General features: G+C 40.3%; 1 protein-coding gene across 2 annotated transcripts; it reads left to right on the top strand.

Moving 5' to 3' along the window:
• The first annotated feature begins 409 nt into the window (after positions 1-409).
• On the top strand, positions 410-27491 carry LOC118175260 (ADP-ribosylation factor-like protein 8B). Of its 2 annotated transcripts, XM_035341253.1 has the most exons (7): positions 410-985; positions 5237-5317; positions 18981-19054; positions 19872-19965; positions 22061-22128; positions 24076-24146; positions 27081-27491. In XM_035341253.1, the coding sequence occupies exons 1-7, from the start codon at positions 425-427 to the stop codon at positions 27128-27130; spliced, it is 999 nt and encodes a 332-aa protein (XP_035197144.1). In that variant the 5' UTR covers positions 410-424; the 3' UTR covers positions 27131-27491. The 2 variants fall into 2 exon arrangements, with proteins under 2 accessions (XP_035197144.1, XP_035197154.1); XM_035341263.1 differs by lacking the exon at positions 24076-24146.
• Positions 27492-27847: the final 356 nt, after the last annotated feature.

Raw genomic sequence — 27847 nt, 5'->3', positions numbered from 1 at the left:
AGAACAGTTTCGGAAAAGACTTTCACACGGAAAGTGGGAAGCACGAGGGCTATGAGAACTGTCATCATAGGAGGTGGAACTACAAAACGACCACGTAATGTAGACCAAGTCCACCAACTCTCATAAACAAGTGCTGCAGAATGAAAGCATGGATGCAATTTGTTGGATGGTGGCTCCCGGTCCCAGCTGCATGCCCACACTGTGGGGCCCTGTGACACCCTGTCCTGCCCCGTCACAGCACTCTCCTGCCACAGACCGATTGTTTCACCCCACAGGGCCCTTGCTGTGCCCAGTCTGCCCACCACCAGCCAAGCGACCCCAGGGCCACCCTGCTGCTTCCCGAGGCCTGCGGTACCCCATGCGACAGCACCAGGCGGACACAGCCCGTTAGGTCCCACGAGGCGCCCCACCTTTGGGCAGCCCGATGCTCACTGTGGGGGCGACAGGCGGGGTGACAAACTGTGACAAGCAATGTGACAGGCGATGTGGCAGGCGATGTGGCGACCCCGGGGCCATCCCCGCCCGGGCCCCTCCTTCACCCCTCGGGGTCCACCCGCGCCCCGCCGCCATCTCCCGGCGGAGCCGCCCCGCTGCGGGCGGTCCCCGCCACCCCACCCGGCCGCCGCCTCCTCCCCGCCGGGCCCCCCGCGGGGCTCCCCCGCCCCTGGCCGGGCCAAACCCCTCCCCTGGCTGCAGCAAGTGGCCGCGGGAGAAGGGCGGCGGCGGCGCCATCACGGGAAGGCTCCCGCTCGCCTCCCCGTTCCCCTTTCCTTGCCGTCCCGACCCCGCCGCCGCCATGCCCAGCAGCGAGGCGGTGCCGCTGGGGCTGGGCGCCTGCCGCAGGTCGGGGGCTCTGGCCGGGATGCTGGCGCTGGTGGCGCGGCTGCTGGAGTGGCTGCGCTCGCTGTTCTGGAAGGAGGAGATGGAGCTCACCCTGGTGGGGCTGCAGTACTCGGGCAAGACCACGCTGCTCACCGTGCTGGCGGTACGCGGCCGCGGCCCGGCGGGGCTGGGGGTGGGTTGGGGAGGCTGGAAGGCGGCAGCGCCCCGGGGCCGGGGGTCGCTGCGGGTAGGGGAGGGGGGCGGAGGTCTGGTGGCGTGCCCGGGGCTCGGCCCCAGCTTCGATGCTCCCCGCAACAAGTTGGGGGCTTTGCTCGAGCCGCCCCTCCTGGCGTGGGATGCCCTGGAGCCGGGGTGGGGGGTGGGGGCCGGCAGGACCCCGTGGGCCTTTGGCAGCCACCAGGGTTTCGCACCGGGCTGGGATGTATGTTAAATCCTGCAATGGACAGAAGGTAGATGTCTGCCGTGATGTGACTGTAAAGTGTGGCCACCGCAAACAGAGCCCCAGCCAAGGCCTGTTGCCCATCATTGAAAGTCCGTGTCGGTATATCGCCAAATAATTACCAATACATTGTGCTTCCCCCAAGGCCTTAACTCTCATTTCACTGAATTCTCCCCATCTATCAGCGACATCAAATATTGTCTCCTGCAATCCCTCAGTAGCTCCTTCCAGCATTCAAGTCCGATTCTGCTATTCCCCTCCTCTGGTGACAATGGCCTTGCTGCCTTCTTCATCTCTGGCACTGACGTCTGCTGTGGCGTTTTCCATTTTGTCACCACGCTGAAATAACCTCCTCCTACGTCTTTGCTGTGCTGCCCACCCACCTGCATTTGGGTGCATCCCAAAGCTTTCCTTTCCAACACAAACAAATATACATTAACTGTGATTAGTAGTAATCAGGAAGCTCATCGGTGATACCCTTTTCTCTGCAGTGATCCACTGCTGTTAGGTGTATGGCAGCTTCACCTGCCATGATTTAGGAGCTCCCATATGTTCATCAGTCCTCATCCTGATTAGTTATTAGGTCAAGAATCAAAAGCAGACAGGGAGGGGTAGGGCCTACAGTGAAGGAAATTGAGGCAATGTGTTGTCTCAATGTAATTTCAAATACCCTCTCAAAGGGTACTTGTTTCTTTTCAGATGTGATTATGGATTAAAGGAAAGAAAGGAGACTGAATTACTGTGAGTGAAGAACTTAAGACAGAGAAGGATAAAGAGGAATGGGGTAGGGAGAGTGCAGCTAACAATGAAGATATGCTTTAAGGGATATCATTCGATAAACGTAAATTTTTCTGAAACTTGTATTTTAGTTAATTTTTAGGCACTCATGTGGGTCTCCATATTCTTAATGTCCACAGGGAGCATTCATGTCCCAACAGCAGGCTTTGGTGAGGAAGGGAAAAAAGGCTTAATAAATGATATTTCTTCTTGTATTGATTTCATAAAGGGAGCAGAGGAAAACAGCAGTTCAGAGACCTTAGTGCTCTAACAGTAGTGTGCTATATTGGTTTTAATGCTTGTAAATGTTTGCCCACTCATATGTGCACCAACACCTGTGGAATGATATCACGCCTCTCTCATGCTAACACAAATCGGATAGCACTCCTGTTGCTGCAGGCATGGTTTTGTCAGCATACATCGCTCTTAAGGGTGTTCTGCAAGGCATCCATGTTTTCTGACTCGAGGAGTGTAACAGATGACTGGTTTTGTAGCTTCCGGATCTTTCCATTTTGAGATCACGTGCCCTGATAACTACTAAAGAAGACTAGTTGAAGAATTTGGGAGTAAACAATTTTGCATAAGGCAATGGGTAGTAGTGTACTCTTGATTCCAGTTGAGAAGAGGGTGGCATGGCAAATAGATAGGGATCTCTGTGTGCATTTGAATGTATGTGGCTGGTGTATGACAAGGTGAACATAACCATTACAAAACAGTGTATTCTTAAAATAAAAATGGCAATGGATTGTATTAACCAAACATCGGAAATAATTATTTTTCTCACTTTAGAATAGTATTCAGAGATCCTCTCATACTAACACTGAATAAACATGCTTTGAAACAGTCTCACCCTGTTTGAGCTGTATTTAGTCCTCTGTTACCAGTGGAAGCCTTGGATAACTTAATTGCCTTTTACTGTGGATATGCACGATGTGATGAAGTAGAATCTGGCCCACTGTTTTTGATATACTAAGGGGTAGTGACAGTATTCATTGTCAGTTCAATATTCATCAACATTTAAAAAGGACATTACAAACTTCTTAGCACTGGTTATTTTCATTTGTGTCAGGATGTAATCTGTTTTTTTGCTGAGAAATAACAAAATTGTTTGCACATCATGAATATTGACGAAAGTAGGCCATTTGTCATGTTAAACTTCCTTAGCAAGCAAAATTGAAGTTACTTTTTACTTTATGGTGCTTGCAGCACTTGAAACAAACCACAGTAATTGGAGTTTGTGGACTAATACGAGCAAAAAGTTCAACATAGTAATTTTCTTGTGTGGAGAAAATAAAGAATTATAAACATAACAGTTTGTAGTTTGTTCTGTTTAACCATAACTGAAAATTTTTAGAATAATAAAGACCGGTAAAGGAGACATTAATATGTTGCAGTCTATCCCCCAAACTACAGCAATTATGATTGCTTTTTGTTTTGGTTTTTGTCTTCTAGTTTAGCATATTATGCATGGTGTATAATTTGCTAACAGAAATGGACTGCTGACCTTCTATGAGCTTGCCTAAATGATAGCCTCCTGAGTTGGCTGTCTGGTTTTCCAGGCTTTCCTGTGCCTGAATAATGATATTACATTCCCAGCGTTCTAGCAAATTAGGCCAGTACCCGCTACAGCAGATTGTTACTGATTGGCTTTGTCTTACACTATCCAATTAAAAACTTCTGTCACTGCTGGGTGTGTATATCCGTAGGAGACTACGGGTACATTTGTCTTCCCTGTTTTTCCTTGCTGCTGCTGTTGACAAGTCACCAAACCAAGGAATGAGAAGAAAAAAAGAGTCTTCCAGAAACAAAAGATGGGGAAGATGTATAGTACAGAATTTAGCAGTGGGGTTTCCGCAGGTAAAGTTGAACAAGAAATTGATGGATGTTGTTTCTTGCCCAAAGGATCTAATTCCAAACCCCAAAATCATGCAAGAGGAGCAAATAGCTGTCAAAGGTTATACAGCTTTTTAAGTCTCCAATTAAAATAATCTTCGTCTGTAAACACAAACTGGAGTCGTGGTACAAACTGTATTCTCACTCTGCCAGAAAAGAGTTGCAGAAAGCATTTAGTGGCCAGCAACAGCACTAGGGATAGCTGGTGGTGGTGGCGTACGACTGGAGGCATGTTGCTGCTGTGGTGCACCTTGAAGCTCTGATCATCTGCTTCTGGAATGGGAGGGACCTGCTGGAGTGAGGTCCTTATGCCCATATTTTCTCTGGGGAGAAACAAACAAAAAACCCAACCAAGCAGGTCACATGGGTTGATGAGGTGAGGAATATGGAGTAGATAGAAGATGAAGGTACCACACTCTTCCTTTCTAAGTGACTGGAAATCCAGGACTACTGTGTGAGTTGCAGAGTGCCTGGACCTCTGTGGAGAAAGAACTGTAAAGTACCCTGCTGCATATCTGAATGCACCACTCCTGGTGAGGTATAATACCTCATTAACAATGCATTTTGAATAGGAAGAATGAATAATGAGTTACCTTCTTAGAAGTGAGTTTCACCTTTTTCCTCAAAAGCTACCTTCTGTAGTTGGGTAGATTTTTGTAAGGTTTCCATTGTCGTATTGATAAATGTCTGTCTTGTAGGAATACTTCTCTTAACTAAGGAGGTAGAGGCAGGCATTCAGCACTTAAGTTTTATGGTTAAGTTTTATGGTGTGCTGAGTTAGTACTTTGAATTTTTCCATCTCAGTGGCATTTGTTTAGTTTCCACAGTGGGTCTTCTCTGCTGTCACCTACTCGGAAGGAAGGGACTGCATGAAGTTTTCTCCAGGAGTACTCCTTCACCATTTGTTACATCTCATGTTAAATTGTTGGTATTAGTGGTGAGAAACTATAGGGAAAAATCCAAGTATAGTTACTTTAATCGTATTTTGACAATGCTGCATTCTGATTTGCTCAAAGATCAAATGAGGAATTATCTGAAGTCTCGTGGTTTCTGGGATGGTCTTTGTCACTGAGGAGAATAAAAGATCATTTAAAGGGACTGAAATGAACAGTTTTCCTTGGCGTGACAATGCATTAATTGAAGTGCTGGCCAATGCTCTTGTAGAAAATTAATGTGGTGTTTTTACAGTCTTGTAAAATAAAAAATTTAGATTGCAAATGAGAGATGTATCTGCTGTGTATGGATTACTTTATAATATATGTAACCATTTTGTTTGTATTCCAGTCAGGGCAGTTCACAGAAGATATGATTCCTACAGTAGGATTCAATATGAGGAAAATAACAAAAGGAAACGTTACCATAAAGGTAGGTGTGCATGTTTGCATTAATACAGAATGGATAATTAAAAGAGAGCGATTGAAACTTACAATGAAAAGGTTTAGAAATTTTATTTTAAGGTGATATAGGACCATTTACCCGTTTTCCTAGTTCAAAAATATTTTTAAAGCATATAGCCATATATATATATATATATATATATATATATATATATATATATATATATTTCTGTGTTACATTCACCTATGTGATTTCATGATATCCATGCCAGGCCGAAGCTGGCACTCTGTTGGATTTGAAAAGTCATGAAATTTGGAGATAGTGAGGGAGCCAAGCTGTCTCCTGGAGGTGCCTCTTTCTTCTGTTATCTTCCCCCCTTTTCACAACTCTTCAGTGTAATGTGAAGCAACTTTGCTCCTCAGCTATGCATTTCATTAGAGAGTATAGTTGAGTTCACATCATGTTAGCTATCCAGAAACAGAACATCTAATCTAAGTCAGTTGTCAGGGCACCATCTCCTATGTATATAGAGAGGTATAGATGCCACCCCTTTGGTTGTGATTCATGCCATAAGCATCAAAATAAAGGGAAATCACTAGCATTAACGCTCTCTTGCTGCTTGATTTTGAAGGAAGCCTGGTTGATTAGTTTAGATCAAATTCATAACTTCCATCTAAAATTAGGTGAAGACAATATAGGGTTTTGTTTTTTTTTCTTTGCTTGACTTTTCCATTCTTTTCCTTCATTTTCTTTCCTTTCTTGTGTAGTTCTAAAGATGTCCTTTTTCCTTTGGAATGGTATGGCTCTACCTAGGAAGGATTTTCTGAGAACACTCATAATGTGAAAATAAACAGTTGTAACTGTCTACCCACTCACTTTAAACAATGAGCAGGTAAAGGGTGGTAAAAGGGATAATTGATTTCTGTTGCTTGGGAGATGTTCAAGCTGAAGGAATATAATAATCCAAAACCTAAAATGACTATAGGGATATAGATATTGTGACTGCCTGTTTCTGGTCTTAGTATCTTGGTATGCTTTTTCAAAACCTCATGACTGTAGGGCCTTCAGCTGAACACTTTAACTGAGTATCTCCTTCTATGATAGAAGCTTGTAGAATAATCACTAGAGAAACCTCTACAACCACATGTATAAGTGCCTAATAAGCCCGTCTTTTGAAATCTATTGAAATGGAAAGTCTAATGTCACCCAGCTATTTCCTCTCAGCACTCCAAGCCTCTTTCCCATATACCCTCGTGAAATTCACATCAGGTTTGGATGAATTAAAAATTCTTAATGTTACCCATGATTTGGTATGATTTTAATTTCCCATGAAATTTTGGCAGAATACCAAAAATAAATGATAGTAAGTACCTTAAAACTAGGTCTATGGTAACAACTGGAAAAGCTTAAAAGTAAAGTGGAGTGAAAGTAAAATGGAGGAGAATCATTATTGCCTTGTAAGCTCAGTTTTGTGACTTTGTGGATGATAATTACAGTAAGTATGTGATAAGAGTCTCCTTTGGCAGAGAATCTGATCTTACTTTTATCACGGAACAGGTAAGCAAGAAGACAAATTATAATCAAAGAAGAATTCTTAATTCGAGCATTTCCTGCAAGATAAATGATTGATAGAAGCCTAAATGTTTTTTTTTTTTTTTTCTTCTCCCAGTATAGATGGTGCTTGCATGTTTGTGAGTTTAAAAAAAAACAAAAAAAACTGTCATGTGATGACCACTGCAAAGTCAATGCAGAGCGGCCAAACTCTTTGAAGTAAAAAAAGCATGTCATCACAGAACACAAAAACTTTGGTGGAGAAATTTTCTTCTGTAGGGAATCCTTTTCTGTAACTTTAAACAACCATCTTTTGTGTGATGGCAGAGATGATGTCCAATTTAATGTTTTAAAATAAATACAAATGATTATATCTTTATCATATTTTTACTAAAATATATATGGTAGCACAAAAAGCATACACAGCTGGAGTTGAAAGAAGGAAACTTGTGAAATTTTGAGAGAAAAACTTCAAAAGATTTTTAATTTTGGTTTCTCCTGTAAATTGTAAATGGAAGATGTTATTTCATTATACATTCTGTTCTAATTCTTATTAATGCTATGTTTGAAACTAATGAAAAAACATGTACAGAATTTCATTCAGAAGTTTAACTTCTGGTCTTGGCCCTTCTTCACCTATGTTCACAGTATACACGAGATCATCCAAGCTGTCCCTCATCTCTTGTGGCTTGTATCTGTGGTCAGCTCTGTTTGTAGTAGTGCTTACGCTACAAGTAAGGGAAGCCTGGTAAGGGGAAATCTTGATTTACAGGAACATCTACTGTATTGCAGTAATGAGAAGGTATACTGACTGGTGGACAGCTGTTTCCTCTTTTTCCTTGCTATGGAGTTTCATAGAATCATAGAATGTTCTGAGTTGGAAGGGACCCATGAAGACTGGTGAGCCCAACTCCTGGCTCCACACAGGACCACCCAAAAATCAGACCCTGTGTTTTTTCTCCAAATGCTTCCTGAGCTCTGGCAGGCTTGGTGCTGTGACCAGTGCCATGGGGTGCCTATTCCAGTGCCTGACCACACTCTGGATGAAGAACCTTTTCCTAACACCCAGCCTGACCCTCCCCTGTCCCAGCCCCATGCCGTTCCCTCGGGTCCTGTCGCTGTCCCCAGAGAGCAGAGCTCAGTGCCTGCCCCTCCGCTCCCCTCGTGAGGGAGCTGCTTTGCTAGCTTTGCTGATTGCCTAGCACTCTTAATTTGTCAAGATCTCCCTATTAAGATCTCTTTATTTGTCAATATTTTGCAAGCCTCCCTACTTTAGAGGGAGTCAGCAGTTCCTTCTAATTTACTATAATCTGCAAACTTAATTAGTATGCATTCAAGTCCTACATCCAGGTAATTTATGAAAACGTTAAAGAGAACTGGCCCTAAAACGGAGCCCTGTGGAACCCCACCAGTGACTGGCCACTAGCTTGATGTAACCCCATTTATTAAAACCCTTTAAGCCCAGCATGCCAGCCAATTGTTCACCCATCGCATTATGTATTTATCCAGCTGTGTGCTGGATATTTTGTTTAGAAGGATGCTGTGATAAATGGTCTGGAAAGCTTTGCTAAATTCCAAAAAGTTATGTCAGCTGGCTTCCCTTGGTCAACTAGGTAGGTGACCTTATCATAAAAGGATCATGTTTGTTAAACAGAGCTTTCTCTTTGTGAACTCGTGTTGGCTGTGACCAATGACTGTACTGTTTTTCCACTGTCTTCACAATCACTGTCTTCTCATCAAACACGATCCCCTCTGCTATGCTTCGTTGTGCCTCATCTCATTTATGAACAAAGGCCAAACCCTAAACATTTCATTCCTCAAAGTATCTTCTCATACCAATTCAAGAGGAAGCAGCAAATGTCTAGGAGTGGATGTCAGTGAATGAAAAAAAGAATAGAATTCTAGACTTGAATGCCTCTGTTAAATGCGTCTTAACAGCCATCACTACTACTGAGCAAGTGTTGAATTCTGCTGTAGAAGGAATATACTTGAACATAACAGTAGTATGGCACATTCCTGATTATCTTCTCTACAAGAGAAGGTCTTTTAATCAAAATCAGAACTGAGTATTTTCAAAATTGGCTCCAAATTCTGCTTTCCAAACAGAACCTTTCATGTAGAGTGAGGTGAAATCAACTTCTTTTTCCAAAAAGTCAAAAAATAACCTTTTATCACACCTGCTTTTCTGCCTGTGGTAGCACTTCTAAACCTCCCAGTGATATTCCTCATGCTGGGGACAAAGCAGATTTCCCTTCTGGGAAACCTAAGAGGGAATCAGGTGAGGATGATGGAGACTAAAGGTCAGGTTTTACAGTCAGTTTAAGTAGACCATGACGAGAGGCTTTACGTTCCACTTTAAGCCTGGCCATGTACCCAAGCACCCCTTTTCTTATCACAGGAACTATCACATGGCAAAGCAGTAAGCAGAACAGCCAATTGATCTAGCTGAATGCAACCTCTTTAAAACAAAACAAAAAACAACCCTACTAGTTTATGCATGGTCACATTACCTAAGTAATGCGGTCCCCCAAACGGTTGCATGATTGGTGGTGGTACCCCAATATCGGAAAGCAGGGTGCAGGCACATGCATTTTGAGGGCAGCTTAGATAGATTGACTCAATTGTAAGACTGCATATTTAGAGCATTGAATATGGACAGGAAGAAAGCAGTCCTTCCACTTCTGAGAAAAAAATAAGTTTTCCTTAAGTTAAAATTAAGCTTTTCATTCTTCCACCCTGATAGCTACAAACTTCTAAGTACAGCTAACACAGCATGTGGCTAGGGGGCTGCCAGAATTATGTGTTCAGTATGCACACATAGGCTGACTGTGGATTTGGAAAAATGTGGCAATATTTTTTTAAATAAAAGTTTAATGCTATATTGTTAGGATTTACAAACTTTGAATGGTTTTAAGCTTTTCTAATCCTCATGATTAATTAATTATTCATATTAGTTATGAAAGAGAATTTATGAAGTCAATAGCCACCAGTACCAGAACAGTCTGATTGATGCACTAATGGTATAGATTTTCTTCTCAAAGATTCTACTTATTATACACAAATGAACATGTGCACTAGTTGGGATAGTAGATCAAGATAGTGTATTTAGAACATCAGAGGTACTGCCTTGCATGTGTATGAATCCCAAGGTCATCCCATGCATTCTTGGCCTCTTAAAAGTCAATGGCAGATGTGTAGGAGAACTATACCAGTGGCATAATTCTGATTAGTGCTGTGATACGAAGCAGCAACATGTGAAGCAGCAGGTTTGCAAGCCAAAGCTATTTGTTTTTGTTTAAGTAGTCAAACTGTCTTAAGTTTTCACTTATTCAGAGGAGTGAATAAGTCTAATAAATCTAAGTAGCTAAATCCCTGGTCGTGGCACCAGTCCTGCAACCATCTATTGATTTGCCAGATTCGATTGGCTGTGCTGCCCAATTTATCCAGGAGAGGATAGTCTGTTTTATTTATTCCTAAACATCCAGTTTATATAATTCTCATCGCATCTGCCTTTCCATGAGACTGATGAAAGAAGTCCATGTATGCCACAGTCAATAAAAAAGTTGCCTCATTCAACCATAAATAATCCCTAAAAGATTATGGATAGGATAAATCATCTATAAGAGTATGAATTGCCTTTCCGTTCCCCTGTTTTATGTCTTTTGACAAGAAACAATAAGCCATGATTTAATGGTTATGTATAGAAAACAGAAGGACAGTTGGAGTGCTGCACTGGTGCTGCTACCGAATTGTCAGACATGGAAGAAACGGAGAAAGCTGTTGATGGTTCATTCAACTAGACAAACAAAAGTATTTTACAAGTAAACATAGTCCTCAAAATAAAGTGTGGTTTGAATTATGATAGTTCAAGTAGGTAAAGAAAGTATGTAGCGGAATTGGTTACACAGATGATACATCAAGGTCAGCTTCATTCAGGGATGAGGTAATGAGTTTCTGTGTAAAACTGCCTTGTTTTATACTTTGTTCTCAAGAAGGATGGTATATGAAAAAGAGGATAATACTAACATTAGTAGTAAGTTTACTAGATTTGAAAACAGTACTTAGTTTGGAAACCAATATGCACTGAAAATAATGTTTATCAACAAATTCTAGTGGTCTCTCTGCTACAACAATGTATAGGTGAAAATAAGCATTTTGGGAGAATATGGCTCATATATAGATGCATATTTCCTTGAAAGCCTGTCAAGAAGTACTTAAAAGTACTGCATTTAAATAAACTGTTAAAATCTTACCATCTAATTGCTAGATAAAGTTTCCAAAATTACTTTATTGTGAGAAGAAATTACATTGTTTGTTGATAAGCTGATAACTGGAGAGTGCTGAGGGGGATACCTCTTGCTCATCCTTCAGTGAACTATTTGCAGCATAGTTAGGAAGGAATTTGAGTGTAATTTTATTTAACCTTTCACAACAAAGCAGGTTATTTTTCTGAAGCATAGAAATAGCATGATATCCAGCTATCAGCCACTATTAGAATTCTTGGATAAAGCATTATTTTACTAAACCTGTAAAGTCCTTCAAGCATGTCAGGAGCAATCTTCATATTAAGCAGAAAGGTCCTGCATCTAACCTTTTTCATAGGTCTAAGGGGACACTGTATGACAGAATAAATTAATATAAGAATGAGACTGAGAAATTATCTGGGTCAAAAAGTCATCCAGAAGGCTAAGATTGATCACTTGAGGGAAAGAAAACTACAATGCCAACAAGTAGGTGATACTAATCCTTCATCTGTTTTTTGCCATACTTTCAGTCAGGCCACTAAAAAGGAAATACTATGCTAGCGCAGCGTCATTGTCTGGTTTCCTGGCTACAGTTCTATCTCTAGATTCCATACAACTCAGGAAGACAGCAAAAACTAAGGACCCTGCTGTCTACTTTCTCAATATGTTGGCAGTCTTTTCCAGAAGTCAGCAGGTTTATTCTCGTATTTAGTCTGTAATCCTAGAGTGTAAAAGTATGGCCACTGACATATCTGTGTATTTATCTGAACCACGCTGAAAGAAAAACACTGATTTTAAGCAGGTCTAAAGAGTAGAAAAGTGCCAATTTCATTTCATCTTTAATGTGGCTCATGTGGTTGGGCGTGATCAGAATTGTAAAGCTGTTAGCTTTAACCATGTATTGCCGAACTTCAGCATATCAATTCCATAAATTCAGCGTATCAATGTATTTCATAAAACCTGTCACCTACAATTAGCAAAAAGCAGGTGAGGAAAAGAGAAAAGATTTTACCAGGCACCATTTGGAATCCAAGCAAGAAGCTTTATGGATTTTGAGGCTGTGGTTGAGCTATTAAATTACAAGATGATTTCCAGCATCAAAATACCTGATGTACCGCAATCTAGGGTTATCTTAAAACTATTTTGATGAAATTTATAATGAAACTGATAGCTATCATTTTTTTTTTTTTCTGACAAAATTTCTGTGACAGAAATAATGTGAGGGTTTAATTCCAAACAAGTTTTGTCGTTTGCTGAGTAATTTGATTTTGTGGGATTGCTCCATTTCTGCATTAGCTCAGTAGTAGTAGTACTTTTGGTTTGGTGAGATTTACTGTTCAATAAGCTAGAGAGCAGCTACAACATTTCTTTTGACATACCAAATTTTGAGAGGCTCAGAAGGCATGCATCACTACACATTGCTTAAAATGATTGTGAAATTCCAACTAATCAGCCTTTGATTCTCACAGTGGTTGTCTTAGAATAATCTCAGATATGAAAAAGAAGTAGAATAACACAAGAAATCTGTATACACAGGCAAAAGAGTAACTTCTTTTCCTTGCCGTTTCACTTTGTATTAAGCTTACTGTCTTAAAATCACGCCACCAGCCAGTTCCTGCAGCCCCACAGCCCCACTGACTATTTGACGCTGGAAGGAACTGGAGCTGTAGAGGTTGGGCTGCAGTCACTCCAGCTGTCACCACTAGAGGCCAGCGTCCTTCCATGGGAGCTGCAGCCTCGGCAAGTGCAAGCAAATGAGCTGGAGGGCAAAGCCAAGCTTCTTGCTACTTGCTGTTTGCTGGAATACAGCAGAGGAGGAGGAGAATTCCAGCTCTGTGTGTTCCTCTCCAGCTTCCTTCATTGCTGCATTCCTTCCTCCTCTAGATAGCAGAGCTTCCAATTTCCAAATATTCACAGAGAAACATAATCCTCTTGCTTTTTAATGCTTCATCCTACTATTCAGCAACAATAAAAAATACCTTACCTGCTAAGTCACCTCATCGGGACACCACACAGTTGCTACTGATGTACCCTGGAGTCTGTTTAACGTCTTCATTAGGGATCTGGATGATGGGACACAGTTTGCAGATGCTGCTAAACTGAGCAGAGTGGTAGATTCACAAGGTGGTTGGCTCATCATTTAGAGAGATCTCAGTAGGCTGGAGAAGTAAGCTGACAGGAACTTCGTGTGGTCCAACAAGGGGACATACCAGGTCTGCTTCTGGAAGGGAACAACCCCAGGCACCAGTATGTGTGGGGGCCACCAAGCTGATCTGACTTTTTAAAATTTGACATCTTTCATATAGACTGATGGTCAAAACCAGTACAGGAGCCTCACAGTCTTTGAGGATAGGGCAGTAAATGTTCCCAAAGTGGTACATAAGTTGCTTCTGCTAGTACATGCTGTTTTAGCACCTGCAACACTGAAGACTCATACTAAGTGAACTGTGTGAGATCTTTTTGTCCTCTGTCTCTCACTGGTTATCTATTTTGCATCAGTGCATTTGGTTCCCCCTTTCTGAATGTGGTATTTTGAACTTGTGCTTGTAAAATTACAGCAGTTTTATTTCAGACTGTTCCTCTAATTGGTCCAGATCATTTAGGATTCTGATCTTCTCTTTGAAGATCAGATCTTCTCTTGATCTTCTGAAGATCTTCTTGAAGATCTTCTCTTGATCTTCTGATCTTCTATCCATTCTCAGCTTGAAGTTATCTGCAACTTATTTAAACGTATGTCCTATTTGAACATCCTGCTGGGACACCAGGGGACCATAAATGCTGCCTCTGATTAGCTCTCTGCTCAGCAGCTTTGTCTCATTGATAAATGCCAAGAATCTGTCAGGATTGCTCAGACCCGAGAAGTAGAGGGCAAGAGGGGACACGTGAGGAGAGTGTCAGGCAGCTGCCCTGGGGGTTAAATCTGACATGGGAGAATGTCCTTTTGTTGTCTAACAATACTGGAGTATGTTTTCCCAGCATACACACTTGTGTGTATGTTTTCCCAGCATCCCACTAGCTTTTGTTGTTGAGCAAATACTCATTTTGCTTTCATGGCAATACGTTCTTCAAGGACAAGCTAAATTAATAATCACTACAGGAGTTATTGATCAGCCCTTTTGAGCTAGCAATGTCCTTGCCTCTGGTCTCCTTGCTGTCAGTCTTCCAAATGCAAGTTCTCCTTACAGCTTACAACTTCTGTGTACCAGCCTTCACCAGAATCTCTAGGATTTTGATGTCTGGAGCCTGATCATGATCACATGAAAAGTGTGTGCAGAGGACTGCACATGATCATCCAACTTCTGGGCTTTCTTCTTGAGGGAAGACTCAATATTGAGGCTAGGAGGGATTGGCTCCTTGGATTTTGGGGTGTGTTACATCTTGGTTAAGGATCTTAGCTCTAAATCTAGGTTCCCTGGTGCTATCCTGCCTTCGAACACAGTGCGGATGTAAGCAGCACTAGATTCAGAAAATGGTTACTGAGAACAGACTTTGCTTTTGTGTCCTGCTTATAATCCAGCTGTTGATCCTTTGGATATTGTACCTCGTGTCTCTGATAGAATGGCAGAAATACTCTCATCGTTGAGAAACACCCTCTCCTACCAAAATGCCTCTGAGCTTGTTTTCAGGAGTTGAAGTTACTCAGCTGTTTTGTGTTGCAAATCTAAGTTTGTTTCCACTTCTTCAGTGAAAGTATTATGATGAAATAATTATAAACTATGTGAAGTGTGCATTCAGTATTTTTTTTCTTCCTGATGTGACTAAAATAAATTATCTAATTGCAAAGATGTTTAAGATCTTTAGCGCTCTTTTTTTTTGGGGGGGTGGGGGGGGGGGGGAGCTTTATCGCCAGTGGGGGTTGTCAGCAGGGTTCTTTCACAGACCAAGACTGATTTCAAGGAACAGAGTGTTTGGGGAAGTATTGCCTGCAGAAAATGTAGCCACATGACTTTTTTATTTAAAAGTTTAAGGTTGGTTGTTTAACTCTTTATTTTTCCCATTTATTAGATGAGGAAGGTGAACGTTACTGAAGGAAGGATCCAGTCTAGAGTAGGTGACTGTTCAGGGTTTCTCCCCTCTAGCCCTAGACCGGTGAAAAGGAGGAAGCCTGATAGAGGAGATGCGTAAGACAGATGTCATCATTTTCTGCTTTAGGTGCCCTCAGGGCTCCCTCTGTAATCCCAGGAAGATGCTTTTAACTTGGGTTACATGCCTACATTTTAGGTGGCTGAAGTTGCAGGAAATAAATCCAGTGGTTTCCATTTATTCCTCGTCCTTTCACATTGTGTTGTCTTTGAATACTACCTGTTTGCTGTGTATGTGCGAGCTCTTAAGACGTGTCAGTAGTGTACATGGACTTGCCTGTGTACAACATGTTGTCAGGTGTTGCTGATGCTACCTTATTCTGCCCAAATATTTTTCTGAGTTTACAATCCTTTAACCTATTTGTTCAGGTTAGTTTTTTTGGCTGATACTTTCTGAGTACTTCCAACTAGAAAGATATATTTCTGCATTCAGGTGCTTGTAGAGTCATTTCAGCTAGCAAATTAAGATGCTTGAATGTAAACAGCTTTATGCCTGCCTGAGGGTTAAGCTCCTTTAATAGTGAGAGGAGCTGTAGTTGGTACCGACAACCCCAGGGCATAATGCTGTCATCCTAAAGAAGACATTGCTTTGGGTCAGCTGAACAGCTGTCAGACCACAGTGAGATCTTAGGTACTGAGCCCGTGCATCGACATACAGACGTGTCATTGTACGCATCTCTATCAGAAGGTAAATCCCATCCAGCATGTATGAAAAACAAAAGCCATGAAAAACTGACATCGAGAAAATACTACTTCTCCCTTCCTGCAACTTTCTCATTAACTGTCAAACTCTCCCACAATAAAAGCTAATTAAAAGAAGCACAACTAGAGTGTTAATGAGCCTTTCTGTCACTGAAAGCTTTTGCAAACCTTTGAACGTATGCCACAACTGCATTTTTGTTCACCTGTCATGATACACCTCTGCAAAAGGAAAAGGGTTGTTCCTTAAGCATAGCTGGTAGCTGCAGTCTTAGGAGGGAGCCTTAGAGCCACATGAAGTATGGAAGCTGAACACAAGACGTACCCAGAGAGGTTCCTGTTTGAGAAGAATTTGAATAAACAGTTAAATATAAGCACTATGGTAAATGATGATTCCAACGTGCAGGGATTAGTCTAATTTACAAAATAAAACATTGCATTACTGTATGGGAGCGTGAACCTGCAAGCATGATCAGAATTACTATTCCGCAGGAATAGACAGGGACAGATAAAATAGCGATTTATAAAATGCAGTAGGACTAGGGTGAGATTTAGCCTAAACAGCAACTCCTTGAGATTTTAATCTCCTCTGAGGCAATGGCACTGGATATTAAATAAATTCTTCCTCTGTTTAGTTTGGTCATCCTGTATAGGCATTGTCTGATACTTAACATCAGCTGGTTTAAGGATAAAGCTACCTATTAAATATTGTGAAAATTATATTCCTGAGGGCCCAACAAAAGCCACGGAAGCAATTTGAAATCCAGTCTCTTACAAATCACCTAGACAAAATTAACTTTTATTTTTACAGGTTACTTGATGTTCTGTTGTTAAGATCTAGTCCCTCACCTCTCCCAGTTCACACCCAGAATGTTTTCCATGTGTACTAAATACTAGGGTACAAAAATAAGTGTTGTACAAAATGTGCAGGGCTCATGCACGAAAACACCTGTGATGCTGACACATCTCCCCTTCCCTTCTTGGGTGCCCCTTATTGTAACACAGTTCTCTCTGTTCAGTCATTTACAATGAAAATGGTTTGAGGCAGAGAATTGTTTGGAATAAAGTAGCTAACACTGTTACTGGCTATTCAATATAGTAAAGACTATTAGGAAGTTAGTACTTGCACCATTTTAATTTCATAAGCAAGGAGGAGAGGGATTTTTTATCAGCTTATTTTATTTCCTTAGTTAACATAATGATAATATATTGATATAAAATGGATTTCAAAGTGCTATTAGAAACACCTAATCTCTCTTGTGTCCTTTGTGTTGTACTTTAATGAATAGCTGTAAGCCTTATTAGGGAAACTGACTGGAAATGACTTATTTTCCCATTGCTTCAAGGTGACTCTTTCTCCTAATGACAGTAACACTCGTTCTGTAGTGCAATTTAATATAGTATAGATGCAATATATTATCAAATAAGGACAAACCCAGTATTTTGCTATTTTGAATTTATTTTCTGATTAGTCCAGTCCACATCATCTTGTAGATCTTTCTGGCTACCAGGAATAATGGCTATCAGCCTTCAAAAATCTAACCTTGCTGCTGGCCTGCTCTGTCCTCTTTCCCCTTCTTTCCTCTCAGATCTACCAAGCAAATAATATAGTTTACTTCTCCAGACACACAGATGTGCACCAGATGGCTACTGATAGTTTCAAGGTCCTGATGAGTTATTGGAATAATTAGTGTTGGTGTGAGATTTGTCATCTAACTATAATATTGAACTGTGTAGTCGTCTCTTTCAAGCTTTAAAAATAAAAGGTGTATTTTATTAAGACTTTTGAAACAGCACCTCAAATGTCAGTGCAGATAATAATTGATACCTGGTTCATGTTCAGAATTTCACTCAACTCTCTTTAATGTGTAAAATTCTTAATCTTATAAAGGGGATCAAAGGCAATCTACATTTAAGTAGTATACTAATTTTATTCCAGGAGGATTGGTAAGATATCAATCATGGAATGATTTTTATGGTGATTTGGGGAATATTTGTTTCCAAAATATGGACCTAAGGTGTTGAAAATGATAGAGAAATTGATACATAAATATGATTTATGGACTGTGGAGTAAAAAATACAGCCCACATTACTTTAAGAAGTCCTTACCCCAAGGGTCTATTAAGTCTGTTTTGTGCAAGTCTTTACTGCCACAGCAGCTTTAATGTGTTTGTATTTAGGAAGTATAAATATGAAAACAACTCTTAAGAACATTTAGAAGACATAAATTTTTGCTTCTGCACATGCTACTTCTAAATTCAGTCTATGCTGTAATGGATATGCCTCCTAGTTTAGGTATATGGAATATACTGCTCTGATAGTTAAATCGGATTGAAATAAGGAATTTTTGCCCTTGACATAGAAACAAATCCAATCCTTTTATTTTTCAGTATTCATCAATATTTTAAAGAGTCTGTCACTTGTATACAACTGTCTTTGTATGTAGCTGCAACAGCTGTATTATCATGCAGCCCTTGCCGGTGTGATTTAGATTCTTTCCCTGTTTTTTTTTTTGATCTTGGAAACAGTTCTGAAGCTGTTTATTCTCTGATTTTTTTTGCAAGCACAGCAGAATAAGTTCCTCCTTTACAGAAAAATGATGGGGTAGCCCTTTGATGATAAGGAATTCAGTGGGATTTTCCAGCACTAATAGTATATGTGTATGTATTTGCAGGATTGGAGCTTATTGATATCGATAAAATCCCAAGAAGCATTTGAGCTTCCCCTTCCTTAAGATTTACTGATTAATCACTTCAGACCTTCTTGTCTCAGGTCTCCCTAGCCCCATCAAAAATGCAACTCCTTAACTGTTTTCATTCAAATAAGCTATTATCTGTGGGTTTTAGACTGTGTATTTGCTATCTGAGATAGACTTCTCTTGCAGTTAGAGGAAGAGGGTGTCCAAGTGGGCATTTGGAGCTGTTATGGTCACAGGACTGACTTGCCCATTGACTGGAATGGGCTGAGAAGACCAGTCTCTGAGGACAATTACTTTAAGAGATGCCTACATTTAGGCAGAGTAAATACAACCTGCATCCTGCATGTAAGAGTTGTTTTGTTAGTTCTGTGTACTTAAAAACGTTTTGGGGTTGGTGTGCTTTTACCTTTTCCAGGTATGGGACATTGGAGGGCAACCAAGGTTTCGAAGCATGTGGGAACGCTATTGCAGAGGAGTCAATGCGGTGGTGTAAGTTTTCTTGTGTATGCCTATATAAAATGTAACTTAAAATACATATTGATATAGATATGCTTTTACTCCTTTCCATCTTAATTACTTACCCCTTTCTTAATTACGCTGCTTTTCTCTTATGACCAATTGCTTACCTGAACTTGGTAATAATATGAAAACAAAGAGTAAGCATAAGATACGCAGCAGTGTCCTTTTCAGAACCTCATTGATGTAGCAGCAGAAAGCAGAATTCAATAAAAAACTATTTGGATTGTAAGAGTGAGTTACTTAACTTACCAATGTCTTGTTTTGACTTCACTGCCATCTGGATGAAAGGTATTACGTTATGCAGCTGGCACAAAATTGTTTCCTATGCTTGCAATATTCTTGTTTCCTAGCACTAGATATAGATACAGATGTATTTAGTAGTGGCCATTCTTTCCATCCATTTGCCTGTGACTCTTCAGTATCTTGATGATGTTGGATTTTCCTACTGCAAAAATCCTTCCAATAGAAACAGTTGCTTCTGGAAGAGTCTTTAATGGGACACTTAGACCTGTCAAACCATTCAGTAAGAGGAACCAGCACAATACAAGGAACGTTTTTTACATGTCCCACATCCCACTTACATAAGAAACTGCATTTTCCAGGCCATTTTTCCCCACAGCCCATATTTAATTCTGTGTTTTCCTTTGTTAATAAATGCAAGGTTTATACAGTTAGGTGAGTGTCAATGCTGTTGTCAATGTGAACACATTTGTCACATTTCAGAAGTTTTAATGCAACTTCCTGTAAGTAGCAGACAATATCATTAATAACTGTTTTCCCATTGCAGTTACATGGTGGATGCAGCAGACTTAGAAAAAGTAGAAGCTTCAAAGAATGAGCTACACAGTTTGATAGATAAGCCACAATTGCATGGAATTCCAGTAAGTACTTTGACTTTTATGGTTCTTACCTGAATGTAGACTGTGTAGTCTTATATCCTCATGAATGGATTCTCCTGGACTCTTGAAAATACTAGGGGAAGTGTAATGTAGCTTTAACACAGCAAGCTCTCTTAAAAAAAAAAAAAAAGTAACATTTTCCACACAACTCAGCATCTTATCAGTGGTGCAATGTGTTTGTACATTTTCTAGTCTAAAGGTCAGAATAGATTTGGAACAAATTCATTTTCACATGTGGCATTATCAGATAATAATTATTTCCAGTCAGTCCCCATGTTGGCTGGGTTTAAACTACTGGCCTAGATATGATTGTGGCAATATCTTAAGACGTGAGATTTGTCTTACTGAAGGTTGGCAGATGCTAACATCAAGTAGTCACCTCTGCTTCCAGAGATTGTGGAGGAATTTGTCTTTTTCTCTTGACTTCTTTTTCTTTTTAGCCTTTCAAATTAAAAATGTATGGAAAAAGTACAAAAATACTTTGGTTCTGAAGTAAGAGGTGTCAAAGAATAGTATGTCCTGCTGAAATTCTAGTCAGGAATTATGAAGTTGGAGGCTGATGTTCAGTTAAATGTAATCTGCCATTTGAGACCTAGCATGAGTCAATCTGATAAGCGTTGATCTTTGATGCTGGCATCACCAAATGATCATAAGAACAAGTAATGCTACATACAAATCAGGGAGAAGTTAATAATGACTTTATGGATCTTGTTTGGCCCATTTATGTAAGCAAGTATTTGCCAGTGAAAATGCTTGAAGTCAGCTGCAGATGAGTAGACAGAAAGTCAACAGAGTCCCCATCAAATCACCATGAAAATAAAATTAGGTAAATGCATCCATCTCAGAGGAGAATTTTTCAAGTGATTTTCCATATTTATTACAAGTTTTGATATTATTATTGCATTTTTCTATGTTAATTACATATTGAACAAATCCTACAGAAATGTACAGTCAGACCAGTCATGAGCAGTGACGTTGTCTTTCTATTTTCCTGTTTGCACATTCTGATTTACTTCTTACTGCCCCTTCCTTGACAGGGTAGGTCTCTAATATCTTCAGAAGTACTTAATTAAGCTTCTCTGCTTTTATATGTTATTGTACCATATATTTCCCCAGCCTGACCAGCACAGTAATTTCCAAGGTGCAGTAATGTATTTTTACTTATTTTTGTTTCATAGGTAGTAGCTAGCTTGAACTTCCTTCAATTTATTTTATTTAGGCTTTGGCATTATAGATTTTAAGGTACCTTTTTCAATCTGAGAGTGCAAGTAATGAGTTTTTTGTGTTCCAATTGCATGGAAAATAATGGAACAATCCTGACTTTGACTTGGAGTTGCAACACATCTGGAAAACAATAATGCAACCAAAATTAGAAAAGCCTTTGTTGCTTACTTTATCTTAGAATGTGCTCAAACCATTCATCTGACCTTAATTTATACTTGAGGTCTTAAGTATTGTGTATTGTGTAGGAAATGTAAGTCCCAGCATCTCTTCGGTAGATTTACCGCATTTCTCAGACTTAATTCCTAATGGCTGCCCTCTGATTTTTACCATGGTTGCTCAAAGAGGGGAGGGAAAGGAATCAGTCATTTAGCTGGTGTTTAGGTGGGTTGTGGTTTGGGTGCCTTGGTTTACCTATGTTAAGAAGCAGGGAAGCAGAACTGTGGAGAGAATCATGGTCTTGAGGACCCAGTATCTACTTCTGGGGCCCTACTTCTGATGAACAAGAGTCTGTTCCTGTGGATTGAATGGTCATTGGTGGCTTGAGTGCACTGGTGCATGCTCCCTTAAGAGTTTAATTTCATGCTAAAGGGATCCACATAGGGAACTTCTGATACTGATACACCCAGAGACGACTGGACAGGTTCAGTTTTCAAAGGATGTGTACCCACACCAGACCCACACTAGGAGGGGTATTTCCAGGATGCTCACACAGACATTGATTGTTTTGAGTATGTCAGTTACTGCATTCTAAATACTTGGTTGTGAGATCCAAAATAATGCCAGCAGGTGGCTAAGGACAAAAATAAACTTTTACTGCCCCTGGATTAACATAAGTATGAATTATTTATTTCAGGTGTTAGTCCTTGGAAATAAAAGAGACCTCCCAGGTGCACTGGATGAAAAGCAGTTAATTGAGAAATTGTAAGTAGCTGGGCTGTGTAAAAAGCTGAAATGCTGAGGAATGGGGTATGTATGAATGGGGAATTGGTAGTCTATGGCAATAGCTAGCTGTAACAGATTCTGTTTTACATTCTCAGATGCTCCACTTCGAGTTCTGCTGGCAGTTGAAGTAGCAATCTAGGCTGATAACTGACTGCAGGAGATTGAACTTCTCTTTATCATTATTTCGGTTGTGCAAAGTTGTTTCAGATAATCCTGTTTTCTCATCACTGAAGATAAAACTGGTAGATAGTAATAGGCTCACTTACACTTCTCTGAGTACTTTGTAGTGGCAGATTAGTGCTTGAATGACATTACAACGGAACCTTTCAAACTATTGTCTGTAAATTTAAGCAATTTGGAATATTTTTGGCATGTATCCAAAGCATATATTTATGTATAACTGAAACTAACTTAAACTATTGCACTGTAAGGGTAATTTTAAATACAGTTTTGTAAAAATGGGTGGTATAGCAATAACTTTGCAGAACAGGTTTCTGTATCTCAGACCACATAATAGTAATCAATAGGAAGTGAAGAAAAGCCTTCAGTATAGAAGGATGCTCCAAAGGCCAAGCAACTAAACTGAAACTTAGGAATCACAGAATCACATAATGGTTGGAAGGGACCTTTGGAAATCATCTGATCCAAGCCCCTTGCTTAAACAAGCAGGGCCACCTAGAGCCTGTTATCCAGGATCATGTCCAGATGGCTTTTGAGTATCTCCAAGGAGGGAGACTATGCCGTCTCTCTGGGCAACCTGCTCCAGTTCTCGGTTACTCTTAGAGTAAAGCAGCGTTTCCTGATGTTCACGCAGAACCTCTTGTGCTTCAGTTTGTGCCCATTGCCTTGTACTGTCACTGGGCACCACTTCATATAATTTATAGCCTCACTTCAGGTATTTGTACACATTGATAAGATATCCCTCCCACTCCCCACCCCCAGGCCTTGTCTTCAGGGTGAACGGTCTGTACTCTCTCAGCCTTTCCTCACAAGAGAGACACTCCAGTCCCTAAATAATCTTCATGGCCATTTGTTGGACCCTCTCCAATATGTCTATGTCTCTCTCGTACTAGGGAGCCTGGAACTGGACACAGTACTCCAGGTTTGGCCTTACCAGTGCTGATTAGAGGGAAGGCATCACCTTCCCTGACCTGCCGACAACACTCCTCATAATGCAGCCCACGATACCATTGGCCTTCTTTGTGGCAAGGGCACACTGCTGGCTCTTGTTCAGCTTGGTGTCCGCCAGGTCCTCCAAGTCCTTTTCTCCAAAGCTTAAGACTCCCCTTCTCAGTGCTTCTACTTCCCATCTGTTCTAGGAGCATCATCTGTTTCTTGCATGTTTCCGTGACTTGTGTGAGGATAAACAAATGAAAAATAGCAAAGCGTTCAAAAATGCTGAGGGGGAATAGGGAAATTCTTGTAACAAAACAAGTAAATTAAGAAGCAGTGTCTTGCTAACTGTAGAAGTATCCTTTCAGTGGGAATCGTATCTGATATCTTTGTGTATGATATAATAAGCTTATTGAATATTAATGCTGAGTACTGTTGCTCGACTGCAAGATTTAATAGATCTAAAAACACTGAATTCTAATTTGAAAGAGTAAAAGGTGAATGCTAAGACAAACTGTTATTCAGTTGCCAGTACAGAATTTTATTGTCAGCTTACGGATTTCTGCTTTTTTATTATTCACTATTATATTGACTTAGTGAGAAATTTGAATGTTTGAAATGACTTTATTAACTTAAAATCTTTAATTTAAAAAACTTTTTTATGTCATAGCATATTTTAAAAATTGACAATCTGGGGTTAGGATTTTACCCACTGAATAAAAAGCAGGAAATACATAATTTAATGGCAATTTCTGTTGTCAGTTTTAGTGAAGTTATAACACCATGTAATGATTTTTTGTTGTTGTTCTGTAGAAACCTTTCAGCTATTCAAGACAGAGAAATCTGTTGCTATTCTATTTCCTGTAAAGAGAAGGATAACATCGGTAAGCTTCTTTTTCTTATGGCATCATCAGTGTATACTTTGGATCAGATGTTTTAAAACATTAATGAGATTTGAATATCTAGCTCCAACATATAACTGAAAATCTCAAATTACTTTGAAAGATTTTGCTTCAAATAGTATTCCTTCAATAGAATTGCTTTTAATACAGAATTATGTATAATTTAAAAATCACTTCTAGAGTGATTCAGTTCCACAAGAAGTTATAACATTAGTTTGTCAGGGGCCTTGGAAAAGTGTGTTTAAAAAAACAGACTACCTGAATCCTTCACAAAAAACGTGTTACTTTGAAGAAAAAAAAAAAAAAAGTAACTGGGTACGAAGGCCTTCCAGTGATATTTACCCTAAAGTCTGTGAGGACCTATAAATGCCTTACGAAGTTGTCTCCCATTTAGCCCTTTCTTTTTGCCCTTCTCTCTTTTTCTCTTCTGTTTTTTTTTTTTTTTTTTCTTTTTTCCTCCATTTCCCTGTCCCTTTCCTCTGTCATGCTCTCCCCTTCCCTTCGCCGGGTACCCTGTGGAGAAAGCTGAGCTCTTCAGGCCCCTGAGGTGAGCGGGAGGGAAGGTGGGCCAGGCCAGCGCTGCCAGTGGGGTGAAGCACAGGCTGTGCCAGCAGCAGCACTTGGCTGGGGACATGCTGCCTCTGTGCCACCCTTCTTCCCCACACACTGCTAAGACAGGTGGTGCTGGCTGGGAGGAATGCGGCCTGGGTAGATATTTATAGCTGCTTCTTGAGGAAACCAGGCTTGTTGGAAGAGTTATGCAGCTCTGTAGGACTCAGCTGAGTGAGAGACAGTGGGAGTGGAAATGGGAGGAAAGCCAGTTTCTCCCAGCAGCAGGGGAAATGTTCATCACAGGCAGGGAGAAACAGGTAGTGGAGGTAGTGAGGAGACTGCTATGACACCTGGGCTTCAGAGAGTTGGGAAGATTTCAGTTGAGTGCTTGTCAGGAACTTGTTAGGCAGTGTCAGGCAGGACACTCATATATTCTCTTGGAAATGGTGTACAGGGTTTGGGTAAGTTGGTTCAAAAGGTCTAGTTTTGCTGCAGTTTGGTGTGCAGCCATTATTTCTGAGTGAAGGAAGGACAGAATGCACTGCTAAACTTGTGAAGAATAGGCTTAGGGATATAAAGACTGAGGAAGACTGCATAGTCTGGACTATCTGCATAAGTGAGGGGCAGATTGAGATGGACGCAGGCCTCAGCTAACACTGAAAGGAATGAAGTAGAATATAGGGAAAGCAAGTCTGAAGACTGCTGGTGAAGGACTCCAGAAGCTGGTTGGCTTCAGAAATTGCATGGCTCCAAGTTAAGTAAGAACTAGTTTGTTCAAAACTCAGATATATTCCCCAGCTACGTAAGTACCATCTTGTCTGTCATGTTTTATAAATGTGGCATTTGATCCTCATCAAATTAGCAAGGCTGCAGTGGAGGATCTCAAAGTGGTATTGTAACAAGACAGTAACAATCATCATTATTTCTGGAAGGATCCTGGAGAAAGTCAGTTCTAATCCTAGCTCATTTATATGAATGGCCTGGAGTAAAAAAGCATGCAGTAGAAGGTGTGCTAGAATTTGTAAATGAGAAAATAATGTAAAAGATCACTGATACAGAACACTGTAGATCACCTACTTGTGGTAGTTCTGAGAGTAGAGATGAAAAGTACTCAAGTTCTGGTTGAGAATCAGTCAAGTATCTTCCAGTGTAACACTGTGCTTAGAAAGGCTGAACTGGTTCCTGAATATGCACACAAAGGAATAACAGATGGGACTAGACAGTGTACATTGTGTGTTCAGAACTGTGCGAGCATTGCTGGAGCACCGTGTTCATTCCTGTGCCATATTTTGAAGAACACCTGGAGAAACTGAAAGCAAGAGCAAGAACCTGGGGAGATCAAAGGACTGGCAAATATCAATGATGAAAAAATGTAATGAAAATATATTTAGCTTATTAAAGTGATGAAACTACTAGGCTGTTACGGAGAAGAGTGGGAGCTGTCCTCTTTGTCTGCATTTTTGATTGATGTCTATGCAGTTGAATGAGAGAGTCATTTTTCAGTGCAAACTGCAATCTAGCTAACGGGTCTCATCAAGGGGCATAGGTGTAAGGCTGCCAGCTTCTGGGTCCTGAGAGACTGGGGAAGATTAGTATATAGTTATTAGCTTTGGATTCTGTGGGATGCTGTTGTCTGCAATCTCCGTGCCTAAGCTGCTCTGCCAGGATATTCCTGGAGTGATGTCTTGAACTTTGCACAGATGCGACAACAAATTTAAATTTGAGGGCTGCAGTTGTTGCTGCCCCCTGACACTCTTCCCTCTTCCCTGACAGATGTTACTGCCTTGAGGCAAAAGCATCTAATCTGCTCATGAATCAGCTTGTAAACTGCTGCAGTTTTCAGCCCAGTGCATGAGGTTGTGTCAGGAGGGGGACCAATTTCAGCTATCAAATTCTGCTCCACTGTTCCGTGTCTTTCAGAGACCTTGGACTCCTACAATCTACCTAAATGGCTTCTTAATGTCTTGTCAGATGCTTGCCCTTCTCTTTTCTTCTGGTCATGTATTTCTGCCTTTGTTCTCATACTGCATTTCATTCCAGTCTGGATTTTACAGTACATTTTATGGTCATCTTAAATCTTTGTTTTTCCAATAGTTCTTCAGCTGTGGCTTAGAGAACTTGATGTCAACCATCATATTTCAGGAGTGTAAAATGCACATAACTTAGAAACAAACAAAAAGCAACAGAAAACAGAACCCTGGAGTCTTAAGTCCTGAATTTTTAATTGGGTGTGAGTGAAGATCTGTGGTTTCTGGATTTTGTTTGTTTGTTTTTATTTGTGTTAACCTGCTGGTGCTCTGTTATCCCTTTATACTCTGCAAATAGGCTGTTGAGTTTTTCATTTTGTTTTATCTGTCCTGGCAGACATAACATTGCAATGGCTTATTCAGCACTCCAAATCAAGGCACTGTTGAAGAAAACTTGCTGAAGATAACTCTTCTTTCCCAATCACTTTGACTCCTATCAGCTATATACAAATGAAAAGATGAAGAATGCAACTACATACTACCAGGACTCACTTTGATCATATTTGTTAACAGAAATAAAACTGAATTATAGCTTGCCTCTCCATTTGGGTTCCTTTTTTTTTTTTTTTTTCTTTTTTTAATTCCAGATATTTGTCTGCCTAGATGAAATTCCTGAACGCCTTAAGACAAGACTGAAAGAAATCAGTACTTTTTTGGGCTGTAACGTTTGAGTTTATGCATGTGAATTATCAAATACTTAGTATTTTTTTCTAATTTGAAACTGAATAAACTGCACAGTGGAAACAGGTATGACTGTTGTTTTTTTTTATTAAGATATCAATTATTCGTACATATTTTTTTCCAATTAATACCTGTAGTTAAGTATCAAAAATAAATTGAAGCCATAATTAAAAGATTCTTATTTGCCAGTATGCTGTTAATCAGAACATTTTCAAGTACTCCAGTTGGTGAGAAGTTTTTCTGAAGTTACATATCTGCAGTTACCTAGTTTTCTTAGTCACAAAGGTAAATGGTTCATATGAATATTCTTTGGGAATCGGAAAAAAACAAAAAACAAAAAACATGAATCCTAGACAACCTTGTCCTCTGTTGGGAAAGGAGAGTTTGGGGCTGCAGTCGAAGTTTCTCTAACAGAGCAGGTAA

The sequence above is a fragment of the Oxyura jamaicensis genome, chromosome 1 (assembly GCF_011077185.1).
Source record: "Oxyura jamaicensis isolate SHBP4307 breed ruddy duck chromosome 1, BPBGC_Ojam_1.0, whole genome shotgun sequence".
Lineage (NCBI taxonomy): Eukaryota > Metazoa > Chordata > Aves > Anseriformes > Anatidae > Oxyura > Oxyura jamaicensis.
The sequence above is the reverse complement of the archived record's forward strand: the minus strand, read 5'-3'. Positions and strand labels throughout refer to the sequence as shown.

Coding starts and splice junctions, on each gene's coding strand:
- LOC118175260 (XM_035341253.1), top strand. CDS start 425: ATGCTCACTGTGGGGGCGACAGGCGGGGTGACAAACTGTGACAAGCAA. Junction 19,966..22,060: donor CACAATTGCATGGAATTCCA/GTAAGTACTTTG, acceptor TATTTATTTCAG/GTGTTAGTCCTTGGAAATAA. Junction 22,129..24,075: donor AAGCAGTTAATTGAGAAATT/GTAAGTAGCTGG, acceptor GTTGTTCTGTAG/AAACCTTTCAGCTATTCAAG.